This window comes from Gossypium raimondii, chromosome 12 (assembly GCF_025698545.1).
Source record: "Gossypium raimondii isolate GPD5lz chromosome 12, ASM2569854v1, whole genome shotgun sequence".
NCBI classification, from domain to species: Eukaryota; Viridiplantae; Streptophyta; class Magnoliopsida; order Malvales; family Malvaceae; genus Gossypium; species Gossypium raimondii.
Window position 1 is genome coordinate 53253041 of NC_068576.1, and position 17541 is coordinate 53270581.

Here is a 17541-nt window from a genome sequence, read left to right on the forward strand (position 1 = left end):
TCCTCAGCACCTTTTACAACCATGTGTTTAAGAAGCAGTCGATACATAGGATTACCCAAAATTGGTTCATTTCAAGACTTTACACAGTAGACATAAACTCCTTGTTTTTACCCAAAAATTAAAAATTTAAAAGGCTAGGAGGGAAGTGGACTAGTTTGCTAAACCAAACATTTGCTATACAATAAAAAAAAAACTCTTGTAGACAAGAATTCCACCATAGAATGAGACACATGATGAACCTAATAAGGATTTAATAGCACTTTATTCGCAAGAAAATTATCTTTCTGATGATTAAACCACGTAAACTTGTGACTAAAATAAGGATTCCAGCACTCCCAATTTGGCAATACATAACTTGGAAACCTTTCATGTAAGAGGAGACCAATTGAGCACCACTAAAATCAAAACTTTTATCAGGAAAAATAAATACATTAAAGTTGCCTCTTAATAACCAAGACTGATTGATTATTCACAATAATTGAGCTCCTAACAATATCATCATTATAATCATGAACTTTTCACTTTAAAAAATATTGACTCTTATTTAATTAAATATTACAATAATAATTACGTGAATCAAATTAAAATTTGAATACATTTAAAAAATAATTGACAAATTATTTTGTTAGTGTAAAAAAGGACAAACGAAACGGACCTTTTCCCAAACGGAGGATATCGTAAAACTCAAGGAAACGAGGAAACTTCCCAACAGGGAATTACAATTACGATCAACAAAGGCAAGCGATCGATGTCATAAAAGTAATTTCATATTCACGTCGACCCCCGGTCCATTACCTTTCCTAGTCCCAAACGGGATCGCCAAATAAATATATTTTTGCCGTTTTTTAAATAAAGAAAAATAAAATCCCATAACATCAACTTGCCCTTTTCCGCTTTTAACTTGTTTAATAAAAATAATCACAATTAACTTCGATTTGGCAAAAGGGAAAAATAGCTCCATTCCCATTCCCCTCTTTTGTTTGGTTCCCTTCACCTTTTCTCCTCTGATTACTCTACGATCTCCTTCACCCCGGTTCTCCATTTTAACGGATCGGTTCATCGGAGATTTCAGAAACGATGTCGTATTCGGATTCCGATTCTTCCTCCGCCTCTGGTGACTACAAGAATTTCAGGCAAATCAGCCGTGAAAGTTAGTCTTTCTTCATCTCTTTGCTTAAAGTTTCTTTTGCAATCCAATTTAAAGTTCTAATATCAATATTCTGTAATCCTTATGCTTAATCTATCTCGTTTGACAATTGTTCGTACTAGTTTGACTTAGTCATAAAATTTCAACTGCATATTCTTCGGGATTAATTTGTCAGTTAAGTTGATTCCCAAGGACTAATTCCGTAGCTAATGTTTTTCAGATTTGACTGAGAATAAGCTTTTTAGGAAGTCCTCTTATTTTCATAAAAAAAAGTTAATTGAAAATTAGAAGGAAAATTTGGAAAAAGAAAAAGGGGGGGAGGGGGTAAGATATCGTGATTTTTTTTCGTAACTCAAATGCGTAACTGTATTTTTCTTGATTTTTTGTATAAAACATGGATAAAAAATGTCGAATGACCTGGACATCGAACAATGCTAACTAAAACCTAAATTTAGCGACGTGACTGTGCTACATGCTGGCACTATTAGCATTTTCTTTCTTTTTTTCTTTTTAATACAATACCTGCTTCTACCATACCCCCAACCCTTATGTCATAGGAAAATATGTGCTTAAGTGCACTCGAACCCACGTCCTCCTTGGTGATCTGGTTGTTGCAATGGTAACAATTCCGATTTCCAACCGAGCGAAAGACTTAATCGGCAGCATTTTCCTATTTTTTGTTGCTGAGAACCATTTTAATCATTGATCAACATCTTTCTGGTGACTAGAAGAGAGACTTTTTGTATGAGCTATGGTTGCTTATACTGTATAAAGAGTATCCCACTAACTTTCTGCTACAAAATTATGCATAATATGAAGACAAGAATAAGTTAAAGGTAGCCTTTGGGAACTTGAATTTCAAAAGTACTGTAAATTGAGGGTTAATGCACATACAAATGTAATATTCAAGATTATTTCTCAAATTTATGGATTTGTTGTACGCCTATTTAGTAGTGAATTTGAGATACCCTGAGTAATTTATGAATTTGACAAATTCATGCTTTTTATACTTTCCAAATATACATTAGATTGGAAACCAACTAATTTATTCATAAGGTATGCATTTCAATCATACAATTATATAGTAAATGAAATGCAAATCCATATTTTCAAATTCATATTCCAGAAATAACATAAAAGTAGTTGTGATTTTTGCACATTGTAGAAGATTAGGGATGTTTGACCAGTATAGTTGAGGCATATGGTTGTTAAAAGTGAGGTGTCCAACAGTTAGAAATGCCACTGCCCCTAGGCAAGTCTTTTATTGACTAGCGAAAGTTTTCTGCCTGGGCTTCATCTAGTGTTTGCTGTTCCTTTTCTTTCAAGGTTATTATATTATTTGGACTTTGTTTTATTTTTTATTGTTTTTTCATGCATTCTTTAAGCATGATCTTGTTCCTGACTAATTTGCGCCTGATTTAATGTTTTATATATAATTGATGCATATAAAGGATTATTACATGAAATGCTTCGTTCTGCAAAAGTGAAGGATTCAAAGTCTACTTGGAAGGTATGCTAACCATCTTGTTATTCTTTTTGGCCATTTATTGGCTGGCTCTATTTATTGCTATTGTTTTATTAGTTGCTAGAAATGCCATTTTTATATCTCTTGTTTTTCAATCCCTTCTAAGTAGGTGTTGATCATGGATAAAGTTACAGTTAAGATAATGTCTTACTCTTGCAAAATGGCTGACATCACAGCAGAAGGAGTTTCACGTAAGCCATGTTTCTTTTTTATCTTTTTGTAACTGTTGCATAACAATTGGTCTCTCAGGGTGTAGAATTAAGCTGAATCTTAAATCTTGAAGCCTGAAGGATCATTTTCTCCAGCTACTTTAATGATTCTAGTCTTGTTGTGCAGTGGTAGAAGACATATACAGGCGTAGGCAGCCATTGCCATCGATGGAGGCTATATACTTCATTCAACCAACCAAAGAGAAGTAATGTATCTTCCTTTTACTATTAAGTCTTTAACTAGTGTATTTTCCATTTTGGACTGGGTTTTATGTGCAGATCACATTTTAATCCATTTTCTTCCTACACTTATTTAATTTTATATTTACAAGAGCATAACAAGTAGTCCATTTTCCAACAGTTGCAAACACCATATTGAGCATCTTTCCTGTGTTATGTCTACATTCATAGTCTTGACTACCTATATCTTAGATGAATTCTTAATAAAGTTCCAATATCAGAAGCTAACCTTGCTATATTTTCTAATTAAAAGTCTCCCCCTATTTAAAGATGCTTGCATGGATGTATGCCTTTTGCAAGATGAAGTTCTGTTAATCAGTTTTAGGAGAGCCATTTATGTGAGACTTATATTCCATAGTGTAACATAATCCTATTATTCCTTAGTCCATGTGCGTGTTTTCTCACCCTTATTTCTGCCCTTGTTTACTTTTGCAGTGTTATTATGTTCTTATCAGACATGTCTGGAAGGACACCCTTATATAAGAAGTATGTGCAAGACTTACTAAATAAATGTCCTTATATTCATGGTTATGTATCCTGAATTCTGAGTATATTAAGTTTCTGATAAACTTTTTCATTGGCATGTGGAAAAGGGCATTTGTTTACTTCAGTTCACCTGTTCCAAGAGAATTGGTTGCACACATCAAGAAGGATTCAAGTGTCTTGCCTCGCATTGGTGCATTGAGTGAGGTTAGGTTTTTGTTTTTCAGATTGGCCATTGCTTGAAGCATCGATTGCAAACTAGTCACATTGTTTTGTCTTCCCCCGGCCCTTCCATTGATTGCTGAGCTGTCAGTAGGTGCTCATTGTTTTTTGGCTGGCATATGCAGATGAACTTGGAGTACTTTGCAATAGATAGCCAGGTATTTTTTTTGGTCTCTAAGTTGAATACCATACAACAGACAGATTGTCAGAATTAAAGTTGCACAAATTCAATTGAAATAGTGTTATTTTTTTAGCTTATATGAGGAATTTCGTGGTGCCTTCATATCATTTTGAGAATCAATGAATTTCGGTTTGCTTTGAGCTTGCATAAAAATTTCAAGGTCACATTTTGAGATGCAAATTTTGGTTAAAAACAAACAATATGAAAGCCTTTGTGGTTTAAGCTTGAAAAACTTCAGTTGAGGAATAAGTATTATATTTATATGCTTTTATATAACCGCTGACATGTCATATCTTAGGGAAGGAGATTGTTTTCTAAAACTTTAACCTCGATTTTTAAGCAATGTCTTTCATGGCAAATTTATACGGTATATTTATAACTCTCTAGTGAAGCTTATATGATCAAACTTTGTCTAGCTAGTTGTTTCTCCTAATGATGTTAGATTGGTAATGGCTTGTCACATTGTTATCAACTTAACTTTGTTTTTCTTCACTACAGGGTTTCATCACTGATAATGTGAAGGCTCTAGAGAACCTTTTTGGTGATGAGGAAAATACTCGCAAGGGTGATGCATGTTTGAATGTGATGGCTACCCGCATTGCTACAGTTTTTGCTTCATTAAGGGTATATGCAACGGTTTTTGAATCTTGATTCTCAAATGCATGGAACATTTTCTGAGACGTGTTTATTTTTCAGGAGTTTCCTTTTGTTCGTTACCGGGCTGCCAAGTCTCTTGATCCAATGACCATGACTACTTTTCGTGATCTAATTCCCACCAAGCTTGCAGCTGGAATCTGGAATTGTCTTGTGAAATATAAATCAATTCCTAACTTCCCTCAGAAAGAAACATGCGAGTTGCTCATCCTTGATAGATCTATAGATCAGGTTTTCATATTAATATTGGTTGCAAGTAATGACATCTGCATTGTATATTTGTCCAGTTTTCTTATAACAAATGGTTTATTTCATATCTAGATTGCTCCTGTCATACATGAGTGGACTTATGATGCCATGTGCCATGATTTATTGAATATGGAGGGGAATAAATATGTGCATGAGGTATGCTCCATCAGATTCAATGTGTGTTCTTAAATTCACCGGGAATTTTCTTTTGGTTTCTGTTTACTAAGCAAGTGTACTGTTCAGGTTCCAAGCAAAATAGGAGGCCCTCCTGAGAAAAAGGAGGTTCTTTTGGAGGAGCATGATCCAATATGGCTTGAGCTTCGCCATGCACATATAGCAGATGTATGTATGGTGCTTTTGTACCTTCTACACATGACCTACATTTAACCTTTCATTTCACTCAAGTACCAATATTGGATATTTTTCAGAGAAGTCAAATTGGCTTTTCAAAAACAAAAAACAAAAAGTAATAAAATACATCTCAAATTAGAGGTGCATATAAGATCTTGCCTCCCATTTATAAGGAAAAACTTGAATAAAACTGAACACATCTGTGTATGGACCATATCCTTGTCCAAAACCCCTGAGTCTGATCGACATAGCGTTTCATGTTAAATGCTGATTGACCCTTGGTTTATTGTTAGGCTAGTGAAAGGTTGCATGAGAAGATGACCACTTTCATATCAAAGAATAAAGCTGCACAGCTTCAACATGGTTCAAGGTTTGTGTAAATGTTGGTTTTACTTTGTTTTATTCTAAAGAATGAAGTTCTAGGGATGTTGTTTCACCTTGCACTTTCTGATTGTTTCATCATGTCGTGATCCATTTGATAGAAAATTCTTTCAATTGAATTTGAGTCTTTATTTTATGCTCCTATATTCAGTATTTGATTATTGAAGCTGATAGTTTTCAGCTCAATGATTTATCTACCTGGTCATAGTCATTTGCAAAGATTTCACAACAAATTTCTAATACTGAAATGCAACTTCTGACAAATTGAGTTAAATATTCTGTATCTGATGAAGCTATAACATTTTCTACTTACTGATCCTATTTGAAAATTTTAGCTATGACATGACTCTTGTTTCACCTTGAAATTCAAATGTATTTATATTATAGAGACGGCGGTGAAATTTCAACAAGGGAACTACAAAAAATGGTTCAAGCATTGCCCCAATACAGTGAACAAATCGACAAGCTCTCCCTTCATGTAGAGGTTAGTTTCTTGTCCATTTGAAATCATGGAACTATTTGCCCCTGATTTCTGAATTGGTTAGCAATGAGAAGCTATCTTTCTTACCAGCCATTTCATACCTACCTTTTTTGAGTTCTTTTAACATATTCTTTGTCACTCTTTCATTTGAATTGCTAGATATTACTTTTTGATTCGTAATTAGCTCTGTAGCATCTCTTTTTCTTTTATCCTATATTTCGTTAGTCAATATCCAAATTTTATTAAAGCCTTCTACGTGAAACTAATAATTCACATATTTGGATGAGTCATGGGAGTCTTCACTTTTTATCTGCTCAGACTCTACATGTGTTGCCAGACTGATACCATCTCATTTCGGAAATGAATGCACACTTAACTTATTAGTTGTACCTTCTTTTCATTTCAAGAACAACCAATGTTTGCCTAAAAAGGATGATTGTTAATGCTTTCAAGCTTTTTTTGTTGCCTGACCAATTTCAGATGTATAAATTAGGATATCTTATAACTGAAAGAGAATGTACCTTATTATCAAAGACATATTGTAGGATCCATGGTTTCATGCTGGTTTGGTTTTATATTTGCAGATTGCTGGAAAAATAAACCGAATAATCAGGGAGCAAGGGCTTCGAGAACTTGGGCAACTGGAGCAAGATCTTGCTTTTGGTGATGCAGGAATGAAAGATGTAATTAAATTTCTCTCTACTAATGAGGTAAGAACTTTTACAAGTGTAAATGGATGTATTCTACTTTGTTAATGTTACTAAAAAATAGAAATATCACTTTTTGCAGGTAGCATCTCGCGAAAATAAGTTGCGCTTATTGATGATTCTAGCTGCCATTTACCCTGAGAAGTTTGAGGGTGAAAAGGGTCTTAATTTAATGAAGGTTGCTTTTATTTTCACTATTTTTGTTCTTTCTGTTTCATCCCCACCCTTCCCTCGTCCTTTCCTACTACAGGATTACAAGAATATCCTTTTCATACAGTGTTTGGTAGGAATGAAAGAAGGAGAGGAGGATGAAAGGAAAAACTACTCTTTTCTTTCCATCATTTCCTTTAAATTAGGAAGGAAATAGTCAAATAGGTGACAGGAAGTAAATGAGTAGATTTAGACCCTTTCTTTTTCTTGTAATTTCAGACATTCCAAATGTGAAAGATACTCTTTCCAAATTTGGACCTCTATTTTCCATTATTCTTATCAAACACAATGAAGGAAAAATAACGTTTCTTCCTCTCCTTTTTTCTCTTTCCTCACCTTTTCCCCTTCCCTCCATTCTTTCCTTCCTACCATAGTATGGACGAGGTCAATTGTTAACAGATAGCTAATTATAGTTATCAACCAAATGCTTTAACTTTTTGTCAGTTAGCAAGACTACCACTTGAGGATATGACTGCTGTGAATAACATGGCATTGCTTGCACCTCCATCAGAGGCCAAAAAAAGTTCAGGAAGTGCTTTCTCTTTGAAATTTGATATGCATAAGGTAACCTTTTGGTTGTTCAATTCCTGCTTATGGTGGTTGATCTGGTGTTGCTATTTACTAGTAAATATGGGTTCTTTTCTTCTTTCATGGTCCTTTGCTTGTGAATTGCCAGAAGAAGCATGCAACTAGGAAAGACCGCAGTGGTGGGCAAGAAACATGGCAATTATCTCGCTTTTACCCTATAATAGAGGTGAGACAGAACCACTTCTGTGGCATGCTTTTCCAATGTATTTAGTTTTATACTATGTCCAGATTGCAGAATGCTATTTAATTAATGAGTGCTTCTCAACTTAACCCAATAAATTTGTCTAAGGCGGTGTACTATATTTCATGTGTTTCTAAATCTTTCAACGAGAGTATTTTTTGCAATTGTCTTGTTATATAATCGATTCCTACAGGCTAGATCTTTCAACAACTTATCCAAAAAGAAAGTAAAAAGATGATCTTGCAATTTTCCATCTGACACTTTAGGAGTTCATGGCAGAACAGCCGGTAACACATGGATTTGTTTGTCCATTTTCAGGAGCTTGTTGAAAAGCTTGGCAAAGGAGAACTATCAAAGGATGATTATCCTTGCATGAATGATCCTAGTCCAACTTCCCATGGCACATCTCACACTGCATCTGTACATGAAGCTCCAGTTGCTCATTCCATGAGATCAAGGAGGACACCAACATGGGCTCGGCCTCGTGGCTCCGATGATGGGTATTCGAGGTCCTGACCATGTCAATTACCTTTATACTCATTATCACTTTTTTCCCCATTGCTGTATCTGCCAGTCAGGACCGGCTACCATTTCCTTAATGCTATTGCTTTCCTATTTCTATGTGATCTTTGTTTTAATTTTTTTTCCTACCTTATCTCAGTGATTCGGTACTAAGACATGCATCGAGTGATTTCAAGAAGTTCGGCAAACGCATTTTTGTGTTTATAGTTGGTGGAGCTACAAGATCTGAGGTAAGAAAAAATTAAGATATCCTTCCCCAAGACAATGTGATTATATTGTTAAAATGATTGAGCATTTCTGATACTATTTTATCTCCTAAATGTCCATGTACAGCTAAGAGTCTGCCACAAGCTTACGGGAAAGTTGAATAGGGAAGTTATTTTAGGCTCAACCAGTCTTGATGATCCTCCACAGTTTATCACGGTATTGAATTTCGAACGCCAAAATTATTCTCATTTCTACTTGGCAGATATTCTTGGCCCACTAACTTTTTATTTGTCATGATATTCAGAAAATGAAGCTGCTGACAGCACACGAACTGTCTTTGGATGATCTACAAATATAAAAGCTGGAGTAGGAAACTAGGAATGTGCTTCTTTACTCCATCCTGATTTGATTTGTAATCATAGATTGTGTCATGCCATTTCATTCTTACCCATTTTTTAACACTATAATGAGAAATGCCTGCCACTTCTTGATTGTTCATTGGGACTTGCCTGTCTGGCATTCGTTGTCATTAGCGTCGGAGCTTCATTCTGGGTTGTCTATTGTAATTGATGCACAGTAAGAAGTAACCAAGAAATTCGCCTGTATAAAATATTACTGTTGTTGTAATTGATAGAAATAACTCTACTGAATTTTGGAAACATAAAAACATAATTGAAGCCTTATCCCATTTTGTTTACCAAAGCCCCAAATTATCTGGATTTATCAGTCCGTCCAAGATGGTATATCCCTACGAATAATAGGATCCCTACACCCTAATTTTTCCATTTCCAGTTCAATAGACATTTCTTAAAGATGGTGTTCAGTTCTAATTTAAATTCATCTTCATCTCTAAGAATATGTAGACAAGGGCAAATGGACAAATGGATCATTTAAGAATCTGCCCATAACCCATTCTGGTTGCAGCAACTAAAATTAGATCTAAAAGGCTGAAACTGAATGGAAGAGATGAAGATTGTGGAAAATGTGGGTCAAAATTAAGAGCTAGTAGGGATGAAATTTAAAGCTTAGCGGATGAGTTTTGCATACATTGAAATTGTAGGTGCACTTGGCCGTCAAATGCAAAAAGAGGCCCGTGGGGTGTGCATACCAAAAATTTTCTTTTCAACTTGACATCAAATATGGAGAAAGAATATGGCAAAGTTGAGAAGATGACCAGTGATCAACAAATGGAGATACTATACTTAACCCTTTAAATAATTTTGGGGCACAACCCAAAATACACACCATGATTCTGATTTATAGTTTCTTAGCTTAGACAAAAGGTTGTAAACACAGGACAGATTTTAAAACCTAGACAATGAGAACTGATATATATTCGTCAAGCTACACCCCAAATCACATTTCAAAATGGCCGTGTTACTCTTCATCTGAATCACTTAAGAAATGTACACTAACAATGATGTCAAGTTGAAATCAGATTTCCATGAGTCGTCACGTGCGAGAGGTATGCTGAAGAAGCTGCTCCAGCAAGTTGCTCTGTTGATGAGCGTCTATTCTGATTTAAGATCTTGGGTAGGAACATAGTATGAAGCCCCATTCTGAGCACCATTAGGTTTAGATTGCTCTTTCAACTGAATCATGCCAACAATGAAATACTTAGAAGAAGAAATGAAACAAAGCTCTCATTCTGGAAATCATGATGTGTGATTACATTACAATAACTAAGGAACAGAACCCAAGGCCATGCGTTCAAAATGGACTCTAGGTGAAGTATATAGTAAGCATGAAAAATAATTTTTGATGATTGAACTCGATGATGCTTGTCTTTCAGTCAAGCTCTATGAGTAACCATCAAATGCTTAAGAGTAAACTATTTTTAACTTTTATCCATATCGTCCACCAAAGATATATTAGTATCCTTAGAAGCAAGTTAGAAATAGCTCGGTTTAAACCAATCAACCCATTCACATCCTATTACAGTATATTTTGTAGATAATCGTAATTTTCCATTTGCTAAACCAAAGTTGAAATGATGGCTTTTGGCAAGTAGCAAAGGACACAAACAAAAGAAGTGAGCAACTTACCTTCCTTAGGACCTTCTTATGGTATCGATAGCCCTAATCACACAAGAAAGAAATTTGTTACCAAATTAAACTATCAGCTGATAGCACTAAATCAAAGAGAAAAAAAGTAACCATGCATTGCTTGATTACCTTGTCGGTGCCATAGATATAATCACAATAAGTAAAAACTGAAGCAAAGTTGCTCTGGCTTTGTTCTCCAACATAATGATGGTAATCATGGTAATCAGCACCACCATAAAATGGGATAAACCTTGTGGGTGCCCAGGGGAAATCATATCTGCATAACACAGTTTATAACTAAGCTAGGCTTCCAAGCATGAAAGTCATATGTTACTTCTTTCATCTCTATGCTTCTTTCATCACTCAAAACCACTTGCAGCAATTATTCTTAAGGAAGCTTTATGAGATAATATATTAACAAAGGGCGAATTTTGTACACTCAATAACCATAAAAGAAAACATACATAAAACTACAGTAGCATATTTTTCAAGATGTTGTTCCTTCAAAACCTGCCCTTTATGACAGCAAGAGTCAACTTATACACAGGAAAAGATGAAAAGGAAAATATTTGCAAGTTCTCTGACTACAGATTCTGCCTCCATAATAGACCCAAAACCAATTTATATCAGATTTAGTAATTAGTCAGATTCAGACATCAATGGTAGAGTTACATGCAAGTAATTTTCAACTATATGAGCATAGTAGGATATCAATACCAGTAGTTTGTGCTTTAGTTATTAACTAAAATAGCTTCCTTGCAGAAACTCTTAAAAGAGCCGCTATATGACTATATCAATAGTAACCATGGATATCTTGGCAACCCAGTTAACTCAAAAAAGTGAGCAAAATGACTATACTTCACCAGAGCAGAGCGGTCATTGGGGTCGCCGGAAATAAATTTTGAATTATAGCTTTCATTTTGAACAAATATAAGGACATTATGGCATCTTTTTCATAATTTTAGCTAAAACTGCATTCCACATCTTAACTGGTTATCAGTAGTAAACCCTGCTAACTATTTCAATGTACAAAAAAGATTGTAGGTAAAAAGTAAAGTTGACAAGAGAAGACATGATCCTAGCATGCATCAAGCAAAAGTAAAATCAAAAGAGCAATGACTAAATTGGAAAAGTAAAATCAAAGAGGTTTAGCAGAGAAAGCATACCCACTGTGTGTCTCTATTGCTTCGATTTGCCGTAAAGCTATCCACAGCCAAAATGTGATCATATGTCCCGGAGCAATTGCAGGCCCAAGAAAAGATGGAATTCCAAGGATCAAAATTTCCAGCCAATGAGCATATGGTGCAGCAAACCCAATTGGAGCAGCGTATTCATGGTGAACCCGGTGAATGTTCTCATAGCCCCATTTACAATGTAGGAATCTGTGAATCCAATAATTGGTATAATCTTCTATCATGAAATATACCGTCAACTGTGACAAAATCTCCCACACTGATGGCAATGGCAACCCTGTTTGAATCCCAATCATCTGCCAAGGACACACATACAATCTCAACTAAAATGCAAATCTCAAGAGAAAAAACAAATTTTCAACTATTAACAAATCATATTGCCAAAATCTTCAGCTTTCACAAAAATTGGAGCTGAAAAGAAAATCCCAAAAATTGGAGGGACCATTTTACCTTGACTGAAGGATAAGACACTAACTGTAAAGGACCCACGACAAGAACGAACATCCGCATTACATCTTTATAACACTTGAACATCTCAGAGAACGACAAGCTAACTTTGGGCTGAATCTTGTACTTATGGAATTCCAGAGATTTCATCATCTCCACAAAAACCAGCGGCAAAGGCACCAAAGAGAATATCAGAAACAAAAACAGAATGTTGTGGCAGTAAAGATAGTAATCCGATTTTTTAGCCGAGTAATTGAACCACAATGTCTCTGCCATCGTCAGGTTGCGTCCGAGGAATGTAACAGCCTCCTCGATTGTATTAAACGGCAACATTTTTTTATGCGTAGCGGCGGTGGCGGCAGCGACTGGTGGTGGTGGTGGGTTTATTGCAGTTAGAAGATGCTGGAATCGACTGTACCTTGCATGACTTAAATGGTAAATTATATGAAACTGCGGTTCATAATAAAGCGGTAATTATTATTATTTTCTTGGTCGTTCGTTTGTTTCCACTAGGAAGGAACCAAAATATATACTGCTGTTTTAGTTTTTTTTTTAGTTAAAGTTGCTATGTTTTTTTTCTTGAATTTTGCCTATATCTTTAGTAATTTTGTTAATATTAGTTAAATTTATTTTTAATAATTTATTATTTTTTAAAATTAATTTAGGATGTGTTTGATAAAAGTAAATATTGATTTTGAATAATTTTGGATCAAAGATAAATATATTAATTTGATTTTTAATAAAATAAAATCAATTTAATATTATTTACTAATGAATACTTATCTATCTACTTATCTCATTCCAATAATTTTTTAAAATATATATTAAATAAAATATTAAATATACAAAATTTTCAATGGTAAAACACATCATAAAAAGGTGATATTATTAGAAAAACCTTTAAAAAATTATTTTTTCTTCAAGTGTTTGCTTATTTTTTGTTTTGCCCAGCAGCAGTGGTGTCAGCTTCCGGGCTAATTATTGCTTGCCTTCTTCTCCCTCCCACCAACCCTCTCTTCTTTTCTTTCTTTTTCTCATTTATTTCACGTGTCTTTTCTTTTTTCAATTTGCAGATCTATTATGTGGGTATTTTTGTTGTCTTCACAAGTTATGATAAGTAGATGATAGCGTTTGTCGTTTGCTAAAACTCCATCGGCCACTAGTAGTTTTTCTTGGAAAGTGGGTGACTTTTCGTCAGCTTCTTAATTTGTTTTGAGATAAATGATTTCATGAGCCGATTTAAACTTGTTTTGGTCTTAAGTTTTATATGTTTTTTTTTGTTTGTTTTTCTATTATTTAATAAGTTTTCAGTTTTAGAAGTTTTTATCTATTCTTGTTGTACATTTTTTAGTATTGTTTATGCATATAGCCCTCTAATTTGGTGAATACTCCACATATTCATATATGGTATAATTTTATCTACTGCGAATCAACTAATAGATAAGATGTTATTAATTTATTTTAGTTAAATTAACTCTATTTTATTTTAAATGATGTGAAATTATAATAATTCACTAATAATATACAAAATTCTCAATGAATCATATATTAACTCATATATATTTATTATATTTCAGCCCTTTTGACAAAAGAAATAATAAAATTTTAGTAATTATAGATACTTAAGTGTAGCAGGTTAAATTATACTAATTAGACATATAGCACACGTGATTTGGGTAAAAATTTACTTAATAAATACATTTATTAAAAATTCACCTTTTGTTATAATCATAAAATTAATTATTTATCACCCATGGTGCTCTGGATTAAACTTTTATTATAAATATTTTTATTTATTCTGATAAATAAATAATTTAATTTATATTATTGATTGATAACATCAATGTAGTAAAACACTTAAAACAAATATCCAATACAATTAAAGATTTTACAAAATAAAAATTAAAAAGCAAACATACGTTATATTAAGAAAAGTTAAAAAAGTAAGACATAAAAATAAAATAAGTGGTTCATGTTCCTTTATTTCAGTGGATAGTTATTTTAAATAAAATGTCTTTTTATTATTGTAATATGAGTTACATCTCGATCAATCAATACCACTTAACTCGTAATATTAAAATTTTATTTCATTGATTATTTAAAATATGTTGTGTGTTGACAGAATGCGATATTTTTTTTTCAAAAAAAGAAATATTCATCTGAATAATTCGTGAAATTTAGAATAATAATAAAATTTGTGGCCAAGAATTTCTCAAGAAACTAGATGCGTATGTATGTAGGTAAGCTGACGGCGGTATGATCCACAATTTTCAACTAGTTCTAGTTTAGAACTGAATCTTGTACTCTTCTTCGGCCACGTGACCCGCCAGTTGGATGCTGCCCCTTAATGCGCTCTGCCTTGGACCAGGTACACGTGATTCTTTTTCCTTTGGAACTTTTAATTTAATCACAGAAGCCTATCTATCTATACCTATACCTATATAAACAAAGATCCCATAGGATCTTACATGCCGACACCTGGCATGGGTTTAGAGATAATGGTAGATGGCTCGGGCAGCCAGCTATATCTGATGGGTTATGGGCTTAAAGTAAATTTTGGTGAGAGAAAATTAGAAAACAAGCTAAACTATATCATTAGTCATTAAATTATGAATAAATTTTTGTTTTGATCATTTAATTAAAATTTTATAATTTGATCATTAACTTTTTAAAATTTTTTATTTAAGTCATTGTATTGTTAAAATCAATGTTACATGACTTTTTATATGCACTGTCTGTACCAATCAAAAGTTCTCTTTTTCTTTCACTTTTACAATTTAGTTTTTTTTCATGAAATAGATTTGTACACCATAAAACTACAAACCAAAACTCAAACAATTTATTCTCTAATCTTGACATTAATCATTAGATTAACTTAGATCTAAGATATATTCTTTTACTCGTCGATAAGTACTAATTCATTGTACTAATTGTGAATGGATCTTGATAGACTTGAAATTATGTTTTTAATTCATAAGAATTACAATAATTTTTTTTGTGTATTTACTTTTGAAATTGTATTAACAATATTTTTTTATAAGTTCCTGTACCTCACTCGGAAGAATACTAGGTTGTATTTGTTATTCAACATGGGGAACAAGTCCATTTGGTGTGAAACGACGCCGTTAGTATAGGAAAATGAAAAATATCTTAACAATACTAAAGCACACAAAGAACTGAAGTTACATAAACAGTCATGGCGGTTGTTAACTCTCTTAACTACCAATGCCCCTTCATTCCCTTATTAACTAAACCCAAAAACCCTAATTTCAATTCTCTCAAGTTTAACCCAAATCAAGCTTCCAGGTTTTGTTTTCCCAGCCGTCGCTGCGTTCTCGTTAATGGCACGCTCCTAAATTCTCACCGAAACACTCCCGAAGAAGGTCCCTTTTTTACTCTCTGTCTTTCTCTCCCAATACCAAGTCGATTAAAAGTTCCAATTCCATATTCAACTAATTAGGTTTTCTTTATCCAATTCAGATGATGAAGTTGATAATTTAGGGGTTAAAGCTGCTTTATCCATGCTCAAATTCTACAAAAGTAAGTCTATTTTTCTTTCTTTCAACAAAGAAAAAAGCTGAATTGTTCTTGCCGAATTAAACTGAGTAGTAAATGAAAACAGGGGAAATATCGCCTGTAATACCAAAGAGTTGCCGGTTTGTTCCCTCGTGTAGTGAGTACTCAATGGAAGCATACAAGAAATATGGGGTTGTAAAGGGCACAGTTTTGACAGCTTGGCGTCTTTGCCGTTGCAATCCGCTTGGTAATTTAACTTTTTTTCCTTTAAAAAAGAACAGAGAGAAAGATTTATAGTATTGATAATTGGGTCTAATTGAAAATTTGTGGTGATTTTAGGTGGGTCAGGATTTGATCCTCCAAGGTGGTTTGATGAGGAAAAACCCACAGAAGAATGAGAGATATGGTTTTGTATTTCTCAAGTTATCCACATCAATATCTATGCTTAATCGTTGAATTCTTGTTGGAACTTATATGAGAACAGCAGCAGTGCAGCTGTGTTTTCAAAATCTAGTTTGAGTAAGAAACAAACCTGCTTTAGAGAGGTCACCCTGCTCTAGTTTATATTAATACAGTAATCAATCGCCACCCTAGCTTGCTACTGATTTTTCATCATGAGTCCATTTCACGCTATTTCTTTCACTTTGACTCACTCACTTTTTCAAATTCTTCATTGTTTCACATTTCACACTTTCATTTCTTACCAATCCATTGCGTAAAATAGCTTAGAATATAATATTTCAAATATAATATATATATGAAATAATTGAGCATATTAAAATATTAATTTATTGATGAACAAAATTAACATTGATACTAGAATGTATATATATTTTCTTTTTACTAATTTCTAATTTAGGTTTGGTGGATATGTTGCTCGCTTGGTTTCCTCCTCGAGGAAAGCTCTTCGCTGTGGTCTTTTGGTATGCCTTCGTCAATCTCGTCTCCGGCCTCTCTTGGTCATTGCTTGTTGGCCCTTTTCCCCCTTTGGGGAATTTAGGGATTTATTTTGTTATTGCACCTTTTTGGGTGCTTGTTTTGTAGATTAAGCTGTTTTGGTGCCCTTCTTTGGCTTTCTTGCAAGTACTGCTGGCCCCAGTTTACATGCAGGAGCTACGATGAATCTTCGCATTAAGGGGAACGTAGTTCACACTAATGATTAGTGCTCTCCTAAACGAGCATTCATCCATCCTGTGCTATTGCACTAGCGGTTGTGGCACGTCAACAATCATTCACTGCCTGGCTAGATTTTCTGTCAGCTTGGCATGGTAACTTCTGAAATGACATACATGCTATTAGGGTTGACAAAAAAAATTGATTAAATTGAGAAATTGAGTCGAACCAGCAATTCAACAATTTGCATCACATCAATTCGGTTCGGTTTTGTTTTATTTCTTTGGACATTGAAAAGTCCCAAAAAACGTTTATTTTTTTAAAAGCCCAATATTTTTTGAGCATATGAGTCCAATATTTAAACTCATTTAAAACCCAAAATAAAGCCCATTGCTTCTAAATTCTAAATATAGTTTATATTATGCTTTTACATATTCTATAATTAAATAAAAAATAAATCTTAAATCTAATTTTAGTGTGTCAGTCTCTCACGAATTTATTGCTCATTTATTATTGTTGTTAAAACTTTCAAGAATTCAAGTGTTTATATATATTTTACTTATTATGTACTATGTTTTTTATTGTTGTTGTTGTTACAACTTTTAATTTTTAGTTATCATTATTAACATTTCTAAGTTGAGTGTTTTTATATCATTACACGTTAAGAATTATAAAATATAAATAATTTA

At 33.7% G+C, this 17541-nt stretch overlaps 3 protein-coding genes across 5 annotated transcripts; 2 read left to right on the top strand and 1 right to left on the bottom strand.

Annotated features, from left to right (window-relative positions):
* The first annotated feature begins 893 nt into the window (after nucleotides 1-893).
* LOC105765151 (SNARE-interacting protein KEULE) lies at nucleotides 894-9165 on the top strand. The gene is made up of 21 exons (XM_012584104.2): nucleotides 894-1150; nucleotides 2599-2657; nucleotides 2782-2863; nucleotides 3009-3087; nucleotides 3557-3607; nucleotides 3715-3811; nucleotides 3952-3984; nucleotides 4506-4631; nucleotides 4704-4892; nucleotides 4983-5066; nucleotides 5154-5252; nucleotides 5555-5631; nucleotides 6030-6126; nucleotides 6708-6833; nucleotides 6913-7008; nucleotides 7485-7604; nucleotides 7717-7794; nucleotides 8128-8318; nucleotides 8471-8561; nucleotides 8665-8754; nucleotides 8843-9165. The coding sequence occupies exons 1-21, from the start codon at nucleotides 1078-1080 to the stop codon at nucleotides 8894-8896; spliced, it is 1992 nt and encodes a 663-aa protein (XP_012439558.1). The 5' UTR covers nucleotides 894-1077; the 3' UTR covers nucleotides 8897-9165.
* Nucleotides 9166-9715: 550 nt separating this feature from the next.
* LOC105765153 (methylsterol monooxygenase 1-1) lies at nucleotides 9716-12723 on the bottom strand. The gene is made up of 5 exons (XM_012584106.2): nucleotides 12227-12723; nucleotides 11750-12072; nucleotides 10713-10860; nucleotides 10584-10616; nucleotides 9716-10130 (listed from the first exon to the last, which is right to left on the bottom strand). The coding sequence occupies exons 1-5, from the start codon at nucleotides 12554-12556 to the stop codon at nucleotides 10050-10052; spliced, it is 915 nt and encodes a 304-aa protein (XP_012439560.1). The 5' UTR covers nucleotides 12557-12723; the 3' UTR covers nucleotides 9716-10049.
* Nucleotides 12724-15389: 2666 nt separating this feature from the next.
* Nucleotides 15390-17110, top strand: LOC105765156 (UPF0161 protein At3g09310). Of its 3 annotated transcripts, XR_001124802.2 has the most exons (6): nucleotides 15390-15606; nucleotides 15704-15763; nucleotides 15846-15986; nucleotides 16079-16258; nucleotides 16599-16662; nucleotides 16784-17110. XR_001124802.2 is itself a non-coding variant. In XM_012584110.2 (4 exons), exons 1-4 carry the CDS (start codon nucleotides 15420-15422, stop codon nucleotides 16135-16137), a joined length of 447 nt encoding a protein of 148 aa, XP_012439564.1. In that variant the 5' UTR covers nucleotides 15390-15419; the 3' UTR covers nucleotides 16138-16381. The 3 variants fall into 3 exon arrangements, 1 of the variants encoding a protein (XP_012439564.1); XR_001124800.2 differs by having other exon boundaries at nucleotides 16599-17110; XM_012584110.2 differs by lacking the exons at nucleotides 16599-16662; nucleotides 16784-17110 and having other exon boundaries at nucleotides 16079-16381.
* The last annotated feature ends 431 nt before the right edge of the window (nucleotides 17111-17541 follow it).